Source organism: Hyperoodon ampullatus (assembly GCF_949752795.1).
Source record: "Hyperoodon ampullatus genome assembly, chromosome: 9".
Classification (NCBI taxonomy): Eukaryota; Metazoa; Chordata; class Mammalia; order Artiodactyla; family Ziphiidae; genus Hyperoodon; species Hyperoodon ampullatus.
Window position 1 is genome coordinate 33,186,250 of NC_136922.1, and position 19,373 is coordinate 33,205,622.

The following is a 19,373-nucleotide window of genomic DNA, read 5'->3' on the forward strand; positions in this document are numbered from 1 at the left end:
TCAGTTAGGATTAGTGTCCATAGATAAGACTTGTTTTGACAACAACCAGCTAGGCAGGGTTTAGGAGTTATAAGTGACTCAATCCAAATCTGAAATGACTAAAGCAGTTCATACCATTTTATTCACATTTAAACTCCACAGGAGCCAGAGATGAAGTGTCATCTTCTATTCCAAGAATGAAGTCTTCAGGTAAGGTCTCAGGTGCTATCTGAGCTAACTGGTCATCATAAGAACGAAGGGTCCATAATTTCTCTAATTCGTAGGTTTCTCTGGTTTCTGGAAGCATCAAATGAATCACCATGCTGCCTATCAAGGACAGATAAGACTTACAATGAAGAAGCAGTTCATTTGCTTTTACCCTTGTGATCTCACAAACCTGTGTGACATTTAGAACAGTGGTTCTCAAAGTGTGAACCCCAGATTAGCATTACCTGAGAACTTGTTAAAAATGCAAATTGTGGACACCATCCAGCAAAAGTACCACAGAAGTGATGCTGTGCTTTTCTCAGTGCATCATACAGGAGGTATATGATATCCATATGTAACATTACTCGTGATGGGGTTCGCTTGGGAGACAGTCCTCCAAGGGTATCATCACATTTCTGCACAGCATGTGAGCAAAGCACTGACAGGCTTTTGTTCTGGACTATATTTTTAAGGATGTTGGCAAATATTCTCAGAACTACTGTCTCCCTCTGGGTCAAAGTGCAAGTATGCTTACAGCAGTGGTTTTCAATAAGGGACTTTTTTTTTTTTTAATAAGGGACATTTTTGATTTTCATGGTTGTGGGGGGTGGAGAGGAGAACATCCTACAATGCACAGAATATTCCTCGGCACCCGAATTACCTGGCCGAAAATGTTAATAGTGGCAAGGCTGAGAAACCCTGACATACAGCCTTGGCCGAAAAAGTGTTTTCCACCAGAGCAAATGCAATGCCTGCTTCCTGCCCATTATAAAAGATGTAGAGGGGCTTCCCTGGTGGCGCAGTGGTGGAGAGTCCGCCTGCCGATGCAGGGGACACGGGTTCGTGCCCCGGTCCGGGAAGATCCCACATGCTGCGGAGCGGCTGGGCCCATGAGCCATGGCCGCTGAGCCTGCGCGTCCGGAGCCTGTGCTCCGCAACGGGAGAGGCCACAACAGTGAGAGGCCCGCGTACCACAAAAATAAATAAATAAATAAATAAAATAAAAGATGTAGATACCCTAATCTCAGGGTTCTTCTCTTAGAACTTTGTGTGCAGGTGTCATCTGGTCCTGTGTTGCTCAGGGACCCTGGTGCAAAAATGGTGCTTGATGCTGGCTACTGCTATTGCTGAGTAACAAACCGTGCTTCATCAAACCTTGACTAACTTGTTGGCTTACACGTAAGATAAAATCTCAGACCCTTCACAGTTCTTCAGTTACTGTTTGTCCCTTTGTATTAACTGTCTTTTGGGGAAATACTTTGAAACTATGTATGTGTTAATACCCAAATTTGTTAAATCTTTCCAAAATTCTAGTCCTCTGCTCTTGTCCTTCCCTGTGCCTAGAACGCCCTTCACCTTATCTGAGTTATTTAAGGCCAAGATTATGTGTACCCCAAGGTGCCTTCCACCACCACTAGGGGATCTCTCCCATGTTATCCATCCTGTTCTCCACCAGCTTTCTGACCTGTATGGCAACTTACATACATACCATGTGAGATGAGGATTTCACATGTGAATAAGACCAACTAAGTTATAAGAAAACTTATTTTAGACACACTTCAAAAATTGTATGTGGAGATAATAAGAACCTGCTGTATAAAAAAATAAAATTCTAAAGTTAAGAATGTATGTGGAGGGCTTCCCTGGTGGCGCAGTGGTTGAGAGTCCGCCTGCCGATGCAGGGGACACGGGTTCGTGCCCCGGTCTGGGAAGATCCCACATGCCGCGGAGCGGCTGGGCCCGTGAGCCATGGCTGCTGGGCCTGCGCGTCCAGAGCCTGTGCTCCGCAACGGGAGAGGCCACAGCAGTGAGAAGCCCACGTAATGCAAAAAAAAAAAAAAAAAAAAAAAAAAATGTATGTGGAGAAACACTGAGATCTCAGTCCTTTTACAACTGAAAATAGTTCAAGATTAGTGCAATATCAAATATTTTTCTGTAGAATGTGCCAAAATAACTTACCAAAGTCCACACAGAGCCAGTCATCAGTGTCCTTCCCTTCGATCTTAACATGAGGCTCACTTTTACGTTTCAGGTATTTGTACTGAAAAAAGCCAGATCACATATTAAAGGGGAAGAGGATAGGGAAAATCTCTGTTCTTATTGAGCATCTGGGGGTATTTTTCTTGGTCTTAATTTGGCAACTAACTTATTCATTCCTCACAGCTACACCATGGCCCTTAATATAAACATAGGGAAACTTTTTTCCCCCTTAAATCCTACCCACCTCCTACACCTCTCTCCTGCATCCTCCTGCCCAAACCCTTCTGACAGGGCCACCTCACTCATTTACCAAGGTGCCTCAGAGGCAGGCCTAAACTCTCTCAATATCCACTTCTCACATACATCATCCCTTCTGTCCATCCCAGCTTCCTTTCCCTCTCAGGGGAGACAGATGCTGCCTTCCTGTTTTAAGGCTAGGTCTTCTCAGTTCTAATGATTCCATCTCATCTACTTTCATGACAGTGTTAATGGGATTTTATCATCCCATAATCTCTATTCCCAGCAGATTCCATGTATGGTCTAAAACAACAAATACACTAATGTTAGAAAAAAATACTATTACAAGACAAGGACATTATATAATGATAAAAGGGTCAACCAACCAAGATGACGTAACAATTAGAAACATGCACCAAAAATCAGAGCTCCTAAATATATGAAACAAATATTGACAAAATTGAAGGGAGAAATAGATAGCAACCCAGTAATATAGCAGACTCAATACCCCATTTGCATTAATGGATGGAAGATCAATAAGGAAATAGAGAACTTGAACAGCACTACAGACCAGTTGAACCTAATGGACATTAACAGAACATTCTACCCAACAACAGCAGAATACACATTTTTCTCAAGTGCACATGGAACATTCTCCAGGATAGATCATATGTTAGGCAACAAAACAAGTCTTAATAAATTCAAAGATTAAACTCATATAAAGTATATTTTCTGATCACAATGAAATGAACTAGAAATAAAACTAGAAAATCCACAAATATGTGGAAATCAATTGTTTTATTACCTTAAACAACTGATCAAAGAAGAAATCACAAGGGAAATTAGAAAATATCTTGAGACAAATGAAGTTATAGAATGCAGTGAGAGCAGCAGTAAGAAGGAAATGTATAGCTGTATATGCTTACATGAAAAAAACAGTTCCCAAATCAACAACATGAATTATACCTTAAAGAACTAGGAAATGTACCATCAAAAAATCGACAAATAATAAATGCTGGAGAGGGTGTGGAGAAAAGGGAACCCTCTTGCACTGTTGGTGGGAATGTAAATTGATACAACCACTATGGAGAACCATATGGAGGTTCCTTAAAACACTAAAAATAGAGTTACCATATGACCCAGCAATCCCACTCCTGGGCATATATCCAGAGAAAACCATAATTCAAAAAGACACATGCACCCCAATGTTCACTGAAGCACTATTTACAAAAGCCAAGACATGGAAGCAACTGAACTGTCCATAGACAGAGGAGTGGATAAAGATGTGGTACATATATACAATGGAATGTTACTTGGCCATAAAAAAAGAATGAAATAATGCCATTTGCAGCAACAGGGACCTAGAGATTATCATACTGAGTGAAGTAAATGAGACAAATATATAATATCACATATGTGGAATCTAAAAGGTACAAATGACCTTATTTACAAAACAAATAGAGTCACAGATATAGAAAACAAACTTATGGTTATCGGGGGGGGGGGTGATAAATTGGGAGACTGGGATAGACATATACTGCAGATACTACATATAAAATAAATAAATAATAAGTACTGACTGTAAGAACTAATAAGAGTATTGAGGGAACTCTACTCAAATACGCTGTAATGACCTATATGAGAAAAGAATCTAAAAAAGAGTGGATATATGTATATGTATAACTGATTCGCTTTGCTGTACAGCAGAAACTAACAACACTGTAACTCAACTATACTCCAATAAAAGTTAATTTAAATAAATAAATAAATGCTGGAGAGGATGTGGAGAAAAGGGAACCCTCCTACAGTGCTGGTGGGAATGTAAATTGGTATGGCCACTATGGAGAACAGTGTGGAGGTTCCTCAAAAAACTAAATATAGAACTACCACATGAGGGACTTCCCTGGCAGTCCAGTGGTTAACACTCTGCAGGGGTGTGGCTTCAATCCCTGGGTGGGGAACTAAGATCCTGCACACCATGCAGCATGGTCAAAAAAACCTATCTTAAGAGATACAGATATAGATAGATATAGATAGATATATAAATATAGATGTATATAGAACTACCATATGATCCAGCAAGCCCACTCCGGGCATATATCCAGAGAAAACCGTAATGCAAAAAGACACATGCATCCCAATGTTCATTGCAGCACTATTTACAACAGCCAAGACATGGAAGCAACCTAAGTGTCCATTGACAGAGGAGCAGATAAAGAAGATGTGGTACCTATATACAATGGAATATTACTCAGCCATAAAAAAGAAAGAAATAATGCCATTTGCAGCCACATGGATGGACCTAGAGATTATCACACTAAGTGAAGTCAGAGAGACAAAGACAAGTATCATGATATCGCTTATATGTGGAATCTAAAAAAAAAATGGTACAAATGAACTTATTTACAAAGCAGAAATAGAGTCACAGATGTAGAAAACAAACTTATGGTTACCGGGGTGGGGGGGGAAGCGGGGGGATGGGCGGGGGTGGACAAATTGGGAGATTGGGATTGATACATACACACTACTATATATAAAATAGATAACTAATAAGGACCTACTGTCCTTATTAGGACCTACTGCCCTACTGTCCATCTACAAAAACTAACTGAAACTAACTGAAGTCAATGACCAAATTAAAACAAAATAGACAAAAATCAATGAAACCAAGATTTCGTTTTTCAGAAAGATCAACAAAATTGACCAATAAACCCCCAGGTAACTAAAATCAGAAATAAGTGAGGAGACATTAGAGACACAACAAACTGGAAAACCCAGAATAAATGGACAAATTCCTAGAAACACACAACCTACCAAGACTGCATCATGAAGAAACAAAGTATGAATAGCCCTATTCAATAATAGGAACAGGATTGAGTCATTAATCAAAAACCTCCCAACACAACTGTATCTCAAAAGAAAGGGTGGGGTATAGAGAAAAGAACACACAGAGAAGGAAGGAAAAAAACCTCCCAACAAAGAAAAGCCCTGGACCACATGGCTTCTTCACTGGTGAATTCTACCAAATACTTAAACATAAGCTAACATCAAATTTTGCTAAAACTCTTGCAAAAAACTGAGGAAGTGGGAACACTTCCTAACTTATTCTATGAGAGTAGCATTAACCTGATACCAAGACCAGACAAAGACCCTATAAGAAAACACTACAGACCAATATCCTTGATGAATACTGATGGAAAAATCCTGAATGAAATACTAACAAACCTAATTCAATACCGCATTCAAAGAATTATATATCAACACCACATGGGATTTATTCCTGGAATGTAAGGATGATTCCACATGAAAAAACCAATGTAGGGACTTCCCTGGTGGCACAGTGGTCAGGAATCCACCTGCCAATGCAGGGGACATGGGTTTGAGCCCTTGTCTGGCAAGATCCCACATGCCATGGAGCAACTAACTCCGTGCACCACACCTACGAAAGCCTGTGCTCTAGAGCCCATGAGCCACAACTACTGAGCCCACATGCCACAACTACTGAAGCCCACGCGCCCATGTGCTCCGCAACGAGAGAGACCACCACAATGAGGAGCCTGCGCACCGCGACAAAGAGCAGCCCCCACTTGCCACTACCAGAAACAGCCCACGCACAGAAACAAAGACCCAACACAGCCAAAAATAAATTAATTTTAAAAATCAATGTAATAAACCACATTAACAAAATGAAAGATGAAAACCACAGGATCATTTCAAATTTATGCAGAAGGGGCTTCCCTGGTGGCGCAGTGGTTGAGAGTCCGCCTGCCGATGCAGGGGACACGGGTTTGTGCCCCGGTCCGGGAAGATCCCACATGCCGCGGAGCGGCTGGGCCCGTGAGCCATGGCTGCTGAGCCTGCGCGTCCGGAGCCTGTGCTCCGCAACGGGAGAGGCCACAACGGTGAGAGGCCCGCGTACCGCAAAAAAAAACAAAACAAAACAAAAAAAATTTATGCAGAAAAAGCATTTGACGAAGTTCAATACCCTTTCATGATAAAAACTCAACAGAGATAAGGAAAAAAAAAAACAAACCTACTTTAAGGTAATTAAGGCCATACATGAAGAGCCCACAGCGATTAGCTATCATCATACTTGATGGCAAAAAACTGAAAGTTTTTCCTCTCAGATCAGGAACAACACAAGAATGCCCGCTTTTGCCACCTTCTATTCAACACAGTACTGGAAGTTCTAGCCATGGCAATTAGAGCAAGGGAAAACAAAAGAAAAAAGTAACAAAATTGGATAGGAAGAAATAAAATTGTCTCAGTTTGCAGACGACATGCTCTTAATACGTAGAAAACCCTAGGGCTTCCCTGGTGGCGCAGTGGTTAAGAATCCGCCTGCCAGGGCCTCCCTGGTGGCGCAGTGGTTGAGAGTCCGCCTGCCGATGCAGGGGATACGGGTTCGTGCCCCGGTCTGGGAGGATCCCATATGCCGCGGAGCGGCTGGGCCCGTGAGCCATGGCTGCTGAGCCTGTGCGTCCGGAGCCTGTGCTCCGCAACGGGAGAGGCCACAACAGTGAGAGGCCCGCGTACCACAAAAAAAAAAAAAAAAAAAAAAAAAAAAGAATCCGCCTGCCAACACAAGGGACACGGGTTCGACCCCTGGCCCAGGAAGAACCCACATGGCACGGAGCAACTAAGCCTGTGCACCACAACTACTGCGCCTGCACTCTAGAGCCCGCGTGCCACAATTACTGAAGGCTGCACGCCTAGAGGCGGTGCTCCGCAAGAAGAGAAGCCACTGAAATGAGAAGCCTGCGCACCACAACAAAGAGTAGCCCCTGCTCGCTGCAACCAGAGAAAGCCTGCATGCAGCAACGAAGACCCAACACAGCCATAAATAAATAAATAAATAAATTTATTTTTAAAAAGAAAAGAAAACCCTAAAGATTGCACCCAAATAAACCCGTTAGAAAAAATGAATTCGGCAAAGTTGTAGAATATTAGATCAAAACCCCAAAATGAGTTGCGTTTCTGTACACTTAATAAGCAACCTGAAAAGAAAATTAAGAAAACAATTCTAGGACTTCCCTGGTGGCACAATGGTTAAGAATCCGCCTGCCAATGCAGGGGACACGGGTTCGAGCCCTGGTCGGGGAAGGTTCCACATGCTGCAGAGCAGCTAAGTCCATGCGCCACAACTACTGAGCCTGCGCTCTAGAGCCCGCGAGCCACAACTACTGAGCCTGCATGCCACAGCTACTGAAACCCGTGTGCCTAGAGCCTGTGCTCCACAACAAGAGAGCCACCTCAATGAGAAGCCTGCACACCACAATGAAGAGTAGCCCCCGCTCACTGCAACCAGAGGAAGCCCGCGTGCAGCAACGAAGACCCAACTCAGCCATCAATAAATATTTTTTAAAAAGAAAATACTTCTATTTACAATAGAATCAAAAAGGATAAAATACTTAGAAATAAACATAACCATGGAAGCAAGACTCATACACTGAAAACTACAAAACGTTGCAAAGATGCCACCAATAATCAGACACCCTGTATCCATGAATTGGAACACAATATTGTTAAGACTTTATCTACAGATTCAATACAATCAATCTCTATCAAAATCCCAGACTTTTTTTTGTAGAAATAGAAAAATCCATCCTAAAATTTATATGTAATCTAAAGAGACCCCAAATAGCCAAAAACAATCTTGAAAGGAAAGAGCACAGTTGAAGATCTCAACTTTCTTGATTTAAAAACTTACTACAAAGCTACAGTAATCAAAACAGTGATTAAGATAAACTTATAGACCACTGGAATAAAATAAAGAGCCCATATGGTCAAATGATTTTTCAACAAGGGTGCCAAGTCCATTCAATAGGGAAAGGCAGTCCTTTCAACAAATAGTGCTGGGAAAACTAGATTATCTACATGCAAGATAATGAAGCTGGAGTCTTTATCTGACACCATCTACAAAAACTAACTGAATACCAAAGACCTAAACATGAAACCTAAAACTATAAAAATCTTAGAAGAAAACACAGTGGATAAGACTGGTTCAAGATGGCAGAGTAGAAGGATGTGCACTCACTCCCTCTTGCAAGAGCACCAGAATCACAACTAACTGCTGAACAATCATCGACAGGAAGACACTGGAACTCACCAAATAAGATTCCCCACAACCAAAGACAAAGGAGAAGCCAGAATGAGACGGTGGCAGGGGCACAATCACAATAAAATCAAATCCTATAACTGCTGGGTGGTGACTCACAAACTGGAGAACACTTATACCACAGAAGTACACCCACTGGAGTGAAGGTTCTGAGCCCCTCGCCAGGCTTCCCAACCTGGGGGTCCGGCAACAAGAGGAGGAATTCCTAGAGAACCGGACTTTGAAGGCTAGTGGGATTTGATTGCAGGACTCCAACAGGACTGGGGGAAACAGAGTCCACTCTTGGAGGGCACACACAAAGTAGTGTCCGCATCGGGACCCAGGGGAAGAAGCAGTGACCCCATAGGACACTGAATCAGACCTACCTGCTAGTGTTGGAGGGTCCCCTGCAGAGGCGGGGGGGTGGCTGTGGCTCACCGTGAGGAAAAGGACACTGGCAGCAGAAGTTCTGGGAAGTATTGCTTGGTGTGAGCCCTCCCAGAGTCTGCTATTAGCCCCACCAAAGAGCCGGTGGGCTCCAGTGTTGGGTCGCCTCAGGCCAAAAAACCAACAGGGAGGGAAACCAGCCCCACCCATCAGTAGACAAGCGGATTAAAGTTTTATTGAGCTCTGCCCACCAGAGCAACACCCAGCTCTACCCACCACCAGTCCCTCCCATCAGGAAACTTGCACAAGTCTCTTAGATAGCCTCTTCCACCAGAGGGCAGACAGCAGAAGCAAGAAGAACTACAATCCTGCAGCCTGTGGAACAGGAACCACATCCACAGAAAGAGAGACAAGATGAAAAGGCAGAAGGCTATGTACCAGATGAAGGAACAAGATAAAACCCCAGAAAAACAACTAAATGAAGTGCAGATAGGAAACCTTCCAGAAAAAGAATTCAGAATAATGATAGTGAAGATGATCCAGGACCTTGGAAAAAGAATGGAGGCAAAGATCGAGAAGATGCAAGAAATGTTTAACAAAGACCTGGAAGAATTAAAGAACAAACAAACAGAGATAAACAATACAATAACTGAAATGAAAAATACACTAGAAGGAACCAATAGCAGAATAACTGAGGCAGAAGACAGGTAAGTGGCCTGGAGACAGAATGGTGGAATTCACTGCCGTGGAACAGAATAAAGAAAAAAGAATGAGAAGAAATGAAGACAGCCTAAGAGACCTCTGGGACAACATTAAATGCAACAACATTCGCATCATAGAGGTCCCAGAAGGAGGAGACAGAAAGGACCCGAGAAAATATGTGAAGAGATTATAGTCGAAAACTTCCCTAACGTGGGAAAGGAAATAGCCACCCAAGTCCAGGAAGCACAGAGAGTCCCAGGAAGGATAAACCCAAGGAGAAACACACCGAGACACATAGTCATTCAACTGACAAAAATTAAAGACAAAGAAAAACTATTGAAAGCAACAAGGGAAAAATGACAAATAATATACAAGGGAACTCCCATAAGGTTAACAGCTGATTGCTCAGCAGAAACTCTACAAGCCAGAAGGGAGTGGCATGATATACTTCAAGTGATGAAAGGGAAGAACCTACAACCAAAATTACTCTACCCAGCAAGGATCTCATTCAGATTTGATGGAGAAATCAAAAGCTTTACAGACAAGCAAAAGAGAATTCAGCACCACCAAACCAGCTCTACAACAAATGCTAAAGGAACTTCTCTAAGTGGGAAACACAAGAGAAGAAAAGGGCCTACAAAAACAAACCCATAACAATTCAGAAAATGGTCATAGGAACACACATATTGATAATTACCTTAAACGTGAATGGATTAAATGCTCCAACCAAAAGACACAGGCTCACTGAATGGATACAAAAACAAGACCCATATATATGCTGTCTACAAGAGACTCACTTCAGACCTAGGGACACATACAGAGTGAAAAGTGAGGGGATGGTAAAAGATATTCCATGCAAATGGAAATCAAAAGAAAGCTGGAATGGCAATACTCATATCAGATAAAATAAACTTTAAAATAAAGAATGTTATGAGAGACAAGGAAGGCCACTACATAATGATAAAGGAATCAATCCAAGAAGAAGATATAACAATTATAAATATATATGCACCCAACATAGGAGCACCTCAATACATAAAGCAACTGCTAACAGCTATAAAAGAGGAAATCGACAGTAACACAAAAATAGTGGGGGACTTTAACACCTCACTTAAACCAGTGGACAGATCATCCAAACAGAAAATTAATCAGGAAACACAAGCTTTAAATGACACAATAGACCAGATAGATTTAATTGATATTTATAGGACATTCCATCCAAAAACAACAGATTACACTTTCTTCTCAAGTGCACACAGACAATTCTCCAGGATAGATCACATCCTGGGTCACAATTCAAGCCCCAATAATTTTAAGAAAATTGAAATCATATCAAGCATCTTTTCTGACCACAACACTATGAGATTAGAAATCAATTAAAGGGAAAAAAACGTAAAAAACAAACACATGGAGGCTAAACAATACGTTACTAAGAGATCACTGAAGAAATCAAAGAGGAAATGAAAAAATACCTAGAGACAAATTACAATGAAAACATGAAGATCCAAAGCCTATGGGATGCAGCAAAAGCAGTTCTAAGAGGGAATTTTATAGCAATACAACCCTACCTCAAGAAACAAGAAAAATCTCAAACTAACCTTACACCTAAAGGAACTAGGGAAAGAACAAACAAAACCCAAAGTTAGCAGAAGGAAAGAAATCATAAAGTTCAGAGCAGAAATAAATGAAACAGAAACAAAGAAAACAATAGCAAAGATCAATAAAACTAAAAGCTGGTTCTTTGAGAAGGTAAACAAAATTGATAAATCACTAGCCAAAAAAGAGGGAGAGGACTCATATCAATAAAATTAGAAATGAAAAAGAAGTTACAACAGACACCACAGAAATACAAACCATCCTGAGAAACTACTACAAGCAACTCTATGCCAATAAATTGGACAACCTGAAAGAGATGGACAAATTCTTAGAAGGGTATAACCTTCCAATAATGAACCAGGAAGAAATAGAAAATACGAACAGACTAATCACAATGAAATTGAAACTGTGATTAAAAATCTTCCAACAAACAAAAGTCCAGGGCCACATGGCTTCACAAGTGAATTCTATCAAACATTTAGAGAAGACCTAACACCCATCCTTCTCAAACTCTTCCAAAAAATTGCAGAGGAAGGAACACTACCAAACTCATTCTATGAGCCCACCATCACCCTGATACCAAAACCAGACAAAGATAGTATAAAAAAGGAAAATTACAGACCAGTATCACTGATGAATATAGATGCAAAAATCCTCAACAAAATACTAGCAAACAGAATCCAACAACACATTAAAAGGATCATACACCATGATCAAGTGGGATTTATCCCAGGGATGCAAGGATTCTTCAACATATGCAAATCAATGTGATATACCATATTAACAAATTGAAGAATAAAAACCATATGATCATCACAATAGATGCAGAAAAAGCTTTTGACAAAACTGAACACCCATTTATGATAAAAACTCTCCAGAAAGTGGGCACAGAGGGAACCTACCTCAACATAATAAAGGTCATATATGATAAACCCACAGCAAATATCATTCTCAATGGTGAAAAACTGAAAGCGTTTCCTCTAAGATAAGGAAGGAGACAAGGATGTCCACTCTCACCACTATTATTCAACATAGTTTTGAAGTCCTAGCCATGGCATTCAGAGAAGAAAAAGACATAAAAGGAATACAAATAGGAAAAGAAGAAGTAAAACTGTCACTGTTTGCAGAAGACGTGATACTATACATAGAGAATCCTAAAGATGCCACCAGAAAGCTAGTAGAGCTAATCAATGAATTTGGTAAAATTGCAGGATACAAAATTAATGCACAGGCATCTCTTGCATTCCTATACACTAATGATGAAAAATCTGAAAAAGAAATTAAGGAAACACTCCCATTTACCATTGCAACAAAAAGAATAAAATACCTAGGAATAAACCTAACTAGGGAGACAAAACACCTGTATGCAGAAAACTATAAGACACTGATGAAAGAAATTAAGATGATACAAACAGATGGAGAGATATACCATGTTCTTGGATTGGAAGAATCAATATTGTGAAAATGAATATACTACCCAAAGCAATCTACAGATTCAATGCAATCCCTATCAAATTACCAATGGCATTTTTTACAGAACTAGAACAAGAAATCTTAAAATCTGTATGGAGACACAAAAGACTCTGAATAGCCAAAGCAGTCTTGAGGGAAAAAAATGGAGCTGAAGGAATCAGACTCCCTTCCGACTATACTACAAAGCTAAAGTAATCAAGACCATATGGTACTGGCACAAAAACAGAAATATAGATCAATGGAACAGGATAGAAAGCCCAGAGATAAACCCATGCACCTATGGTCAACTAATCTATGACAAAGGAGGCAAGGATATACAATGGAGAAAAGGCAGTCTCTTCAATAAGTGGTGCTCGGAAAACTGGACAGCTACACGTAAAACAATGAAATTAGAACACTCCCTAACACCATACACAAAAATAAACTCAAAATGGATTAGAGACCTAAATGTAAGAGTGGACACTATAAAACTCTTAGAGGAAAACACAGGAAGAACGCTCTTTGACATAAATCACAGCAAGATCTTTTTTGATCCACCTCCTAAAGTAATGGAAATAAAAACAAAAATAAACAAATAGGACTTAATGAAACTTAAAAGCTTTTGCAAAGCAAAAGAAACTACAAGCAAGATGAAAAGACAACCCTCAGAATGGGAAAAAATATTTGCAAACGAATCAATGGACAAAGGGTTAATCTCCTAAATATATAAAGAGCTCATGCATCTCAATATTAAAAATAAAAACAACCCAATCCAAAAATGGGCAGAAGACCTAAATAGGCATTTCTCCAAAGAAGACATACTGATGGCCAAGAAGCACATGAAAAGCTGTTCAACATCACTATTAGAGAAATGCAAATCAAAACTACAATGAGGTATCACCTCACATTGGTTATAATGGGCATTATCAGAAAATCTACAAACAACAAATGCTGGAGAGGGTGTGGAGAAAAGGGAACCCACTTGCAGTGTTGGTGGGAATGTAAATTGATATAGCCACTATGGAGAACAGTATGGAGGTTCCTTAAAAACTAAAAATAGAATTACCATATGACCCAGCAATCCCACTACCAGGCATATACCCAGAGAAAACCATAATTCAAAAAGACACATGCACCCCAATGTTCATTACAGCACTACTGACAATAGCCAGGACATGGAAGCAACCTAAATGCCCATCAACAGACAAATGCATAAAGAAGATGTGGTACATATATACAATGGAATATTACCCAGCCATATAGAGGAATGAAATTGGGTCATTTGTAGAGACGTGGATGGATCTAGAGACTGTCATACAGAGTGAAGTAAGTCAGAAAGAGAAAAACAAAATTGTATATTAATGCATATATGTGGAATCTAGAAAATCTGTACAGATGAACTGGTTTGCAGGGCAGAAATAGAGACACAGATGTAGAGAACAAACATATGGACACCAAGGGGGGAAGTGGCGGGGGCAGGTGATGGTGTGATGAATTGGGAGATTGGGATTGACATATATACACTAATATATATAAAATGGGTAACTAATAAGAACCTGCTGTATAAAAAAATAAAATTCTAAAATTCAAAAAAATAAAAAAACTAAGTAATCCAAAAAAAAAAAAAGAAAAGCTTCATGACATTGGATTTGGCAATGATTTCTTGGATATGAGACCAAAGGCAACAGCAGAAAAATTTAAAACTTTGGTGCATTAAAGGACACAATGAACAGAGTAAGAAGGCAACCTACAGAATGGGAGAAATCACAAAGATGATACGGGATTTATATCCAGAATATACAGAGAACTCCTACAACTTCACAATAAAAAAACAAACTCGGTTAAAACATGGGCAAAGGACCTGAATAGGCATTTCTCCAAATATACACAAATGGCTAATAACCATGAGAAAAGATGCTCAACATCACTAATTTAGGGAAATGCAAATCAAAACCACAACAAGGTACCACTTCACTCTCATTAGGATTACTATCAATATTATCAACAAACCAGAAAATAACTAAAATAACAAGTGGTGAGGATGTACAGAAATTGGAACCCTTGTGCACTGCTGGTGGGAATGTAAAGTGGTGCAACTACTGTGTAAAAGTGTGATGGTTCCTCAAAAAATTAAACACAGAATTACCATGATCTGGCAATTCCACTTATGAAATTAAAAGCAGGGATCTGAACAGATATTTCTACACTCATGTTTAGGGCAGCATTATTCACAATAGCCAAAAGGTGGAAGCAACCCAAATGCCCACCAATGGGTGAATAAGATAAAATGTGGTATATACATACATTAATCAGTCTTAAAAAGAAGGAAATTCTGACACATGGTACAACACAGATGAACCTTGAAAAATATTATGCTAAGTGAAATAAGCCAGTCACAAAAGGAAAATTAGAGTATGATTCCACTCAAGGAGGTACTTATTAGTGTAGTCAAATTCACAGAGACAGAAAGCAGTATGGTGGACGCCAGAGGCTGGGGGAAGGAAGAATGGGAAGTTATTGTTTAATGTGTACAGAGTTTTTTGCAAGATGAAAACAGAAAAACGTTCTGGAGATGCATAGTGGTAATGGTTGCACAACAATGTGAATGTAATTAACATCACTTAACTGTACACCTAAAAATGGCTAAAATATGTAATATTTTACCACAAACAAGAACAAAACTTTCTTGACCTTGCATTTTTCTCCCTCATCTAAAATTTTTGCAGAAGGAATTTCTATTCCCCTCCCTTGCTCTTCCACAGAAACTTTCTCTGAAAAATCTTTCTTTTTATATCTCCAAGTCCAGTGGTCACTTCTAAGTCTTACTCTGTCTTACTATTACATCTGACAGAGACCCTAGGATCCTGCCTTTTAACTTCTCCATGCCCTCCTAGTTCTCTTAGTCTCTCCAACTACCCCCTCTTTTTGAATCTTCCTTTGTTCTGCCATGTTGCACCAGGGTTTTGTTCTCAGTCCCCTTATTTTACCACCCTTCTCTAGGCAATCCCAGCTATTCTTTTGGTCTTAACTGTTCCCTCTCTGACCAATTTTCAACAGGGTGAAAGAAGTATGAAAGTGAACTTCCTTCTCTTTCCTCAACTAGACCTGTGAATTTGGAGGGTTAAGAACGAAATCTTTTTAATTTTTGTCTTCCCAATACCCAGCACCGTGCCTGGGAACACTGGACATGCTCAAACATTTGAATTAAACTCTAGGCCAGCACTATCCAATAGAAGTTTCTGCAACTATGGAAATGTTTTATATTTGTGTCCAGTATGGTAGCCATTAGCCACATGTGGCCACCAAGCACCTGAAATGTGGCTAGTACAACTGAAGAACTGAATTTTTAGTTTTATTTTACAATTACATAGCCACATGGGGCTAGTGGGTATCACACTGGACAGTTTTGCTCTAGAAATCCCTCTGGGTTATACTGTCTTCTAGCCTGCCTCAGGTAATTTTTTTTTTGTATTATTTTTCTTGTCACAAGAGACAAGAATGTAAAATATCTTGACCGACTAAGGCTAGATATTGGTCCCCATAACTTTCACTATCAAAGAACATAAAACACTCATGCAAATTCTAAAAATCTGGGCTTCTTATATAATCTTAGAGTTTAGTTTTTAAATGTGGCTTTTCCGCCTGATGCATTGACACTATTCCATTAAGTTAAAGGTTCCAAAGAAAAAGAAAGCATCCTACCATTTTCACAATGTAGTAGGCCATGGCATGTAAGTGTCGAGTAGAAGTTCCACTACCAATTACAAAGTAATCTGTATATTTCATTTCTGGAGGAACCTTGATGACACAAATGTCTCTTGCATTTTCTTGCCTCAGAAGTGAAACCAGCATATCGATGTCAAACTTGGGACCAGTATGATCTGAAATGCACAAAGATTTGCTTTTGTCAGGTGGCCAAGTAAAGACAGACACGATATGCACCCAGAGATGCGGGCAGCTGACAGCGAAACCACTCCTCCATGAAGGTGTTTAGGCCTCCTGGAAGTTGCAGCTGGGCACTGGTTTCATATAGCACTGCTCAACTTATGGGAAGTGTGCGCAGGTCACAGACAGCCACCACACACATCCTTTCCTATTAGCGCATGCAAGTAGAACCAGACATCAGCAACAACGGCTTTCTGATCTAGTACCTGAGGAAATGAGTAACACAGCTCAAGCAGAGAACTGCTATTCAAAGAGAGGAAAACGGGAATTCCCTGGTGGCGCAGTGGTTAAGAATCCACCTTGCCAATGCAGGGTTCGAGCCCTGGTCTGGGAAGATCCCACATGCCGCGGAGCAACTAAGCCCGTGCACCACAACTGCTGAGCCTGCGTGCCACGGCTGCAGGGCCCGCGTGGCACAGCCACTGAGGGCCGCGTGCCTAGAGCCCGTGCCCTGCAACAGGGGAGGCCACCGCAGTGAGAAGGCCGCGCAGCACAGTGAAGAGCAGCCCCCGCTCGCTGCAACTAGAGAAAGCCCATGCGGAGCAACAAAGACCCAACACAGCCAAAAAAAATAAATAAATAACGATAATAATAATAATAATAGTTAATAATAATAATTTTAAAAAGGAGAGGAGAACAAGCACAATTTGGGGAGGTGGTAATATCTTGGGGCACATTAAACTGAATTCCAGCCACAAAGGGTCACAGAACTAGAACCGTGAACTGGAAGGGCTCTTGGGTAGTATCCGTCCACAACCTTCATTTGAGAGAGAAACTGAGAACTAGCTGAGTAAGTGTGTGGCCCCAAATCTACCAATCGGAGGGTTAAAATTTAAACAGCAATTCTCATTTTGAACTCTCGAGGTTTTCTTACAATGCCAGCTGGGTTATGTAACAACTGTATTATCTGTGAAAACCGTTTTTTGTTTTTTATTTTTCCTCTAGAGATTTAGATTTAGATATTCAGCTCTTCACCGTGGTGTATAAGAGCCTGTGGACTTAACAGCTCTCTTCAGTTCTAAAGCTGACTCCCAGGGCCCTAGTGGCTAACCTCTCCCTCTCATACTTCATCCTTTCACAGGTGTGATCTGTTTACCACCTCTCAAGTTTCTAAAAGCTTACAATACTTAGAGGCTCTTAAATTGGCCCCATCTCCTATTAGCGCTTCTTACGCACCCCTGAGCCCCCAGACCCTGGCTCTTCCTCAGAATCCTCACGCCCCAACATTCTCAACAAGTCCATTTCTCGGAACCCTAGACAGAGTGTGAAGGGGGATGAGGACGGTGAGGTTGTGATGCCAGGGGTCCGACGTGGCCGTTCGGACAGACGCCTGGGGTTTGGGAGACTTCAGTCCATCTCTTGATCCCACTGTGAAATGCAAAGTTGGTGCCGACAACCTTTGCAGTCCCTTCCAGTTCTGCTCTGTAGGAGTTTTGTGACCCCATGAGAAATGCAAAAAGAGAGGAACTCAGCCTCTTTAGCTGGGACCCGGCTCCCTCCTCCTCGTCCGTACCTCCGGTGCCTGACTCCGGGCGCCCCTCGCCGGCTGTTCCCTCCGCCCGCTCCTCCAGGCCCGGCCCGCCGTGCGGGCCGCGCGGTCGGTCGGGGGCCGGGCAGACCTTGCCGAGCGTCGGTCCCACCGGAAGTCGCCCCACGGAAAGCAGCCGAAGCCGGAGCCGGAGCCCCGCGGCCGCCGCGGGCCACGCTCCCAGGGAGAAGGCCCGGCGCCACAGCAACGGCCCGAGCCGCAGCGCCACGCAGCCCCACAGCCCCATCGCCGTCGCCACGCGTTGACTCACGAGGCGGGGCTTAATGGGGCTCGGGCGGGCCTGCGGCTTTCCATAGGCCAGTTCAACGCGGCAGGGCTTGGAAAATTGACGTCAGGAGCGTGGGCGTGGCCAGGGCCCGAAGGTGGGGCCGTGGGCGGAGTGGGAGGAGGAGAGTAACCCGACAGTGACCCGGAAGAAATTAGGGATTAGGGATTAGGTTTTGTAGGCGTCAGAGGACTAGGATTTCTCTACTCACCTTGCGTTTCCCTGCACCATACTGACGCATTGTGTCTTCCTTGAATTGTTCTTATTTTTCCTTGATGTCTCCGTTCACTGGAATGTAAACAGCATGAAGGCAGAAATTTTTGTTTTTATCTGTTCTCTCCACAGCACCTAAAGCTGAAAGTACGGAAGTTGCTTCTGTTGATTAGACTGGAATTAGGACATAGCCCATTACCAAAGAAGTTGTCAAGATTCCCTTGCAAATTTGAAATCCCATGAGGAACATCTGTTATCCTGGGCGGGGGTTGGGTGGGAGGCAGAGATTAAGGACCATTTGGAAAACATTCTTAGTAGGTCAGCCCTTCAGGGACACTCCCCAATGGAGTTATTTTATGCTAATGGGCTGCGCTGTGGCGCTCACCTCGGTGAGAATAAGGAATGCTGAGTTGCAGTTACAGTATTGAATCCTAGGATGTAAGAGCTGAAAGAGACCCAGGGAGGAAAAATGACTTGCCTGTAGCCAAGCTGGAACCAGCAGCTGTTTCTGAACTCCAGCCTGGTAACTTCTGAAAGGAAAAGGCTAGTAGAAGGGGGCAAATATCTCGGATGCCTGGAACAGTGCCAAGCACATAGTAGGTACTCCAAATGCTTGACACATTAATTTTTTTTAAAGAAATAACTCCAAGCATCAATTTTTAAAATTAAAAACTACAGAAACTAAGCACCTGTGTGTACCGCCCTGAATATTCACAATTGCTTCAAGTTATTTTTGAAAATAAGACGAAAGTGTTGGGGCTTCC

At 41.6% G+C, this 19,373-nt stretch overlaps 1 protein-coding gene across 1 annotated transcript; it reads right to left on the reverse strand.

Moving 5' to 3' along the window:
- Positions 1-103: 103 nt before the first annotated feature.
- On the reverse strand, positions 104-18,357 carry MALSU1 (mitochondrial assembly of ribosomal large subunit 1; the record flags this gene model as incomplete). The annotated part of the gene is made up of 4 exons (XM_079711319.1): positions 104-306; positions 2,146-2,227; positions 16,340-16,518; positions 18,096-18,357. The coding sequence occupies 4 exons, from the start codon at positions 18,355-18,357 to the stop codon at positions 119-121; spliced, it is 711 nt and encodes a 236-aa protein (XP_079567445.1). The 3' UTR covers positions 104-118.
- Positions 18,358-19,373: the final 1,016 nt, after the last annotated feature.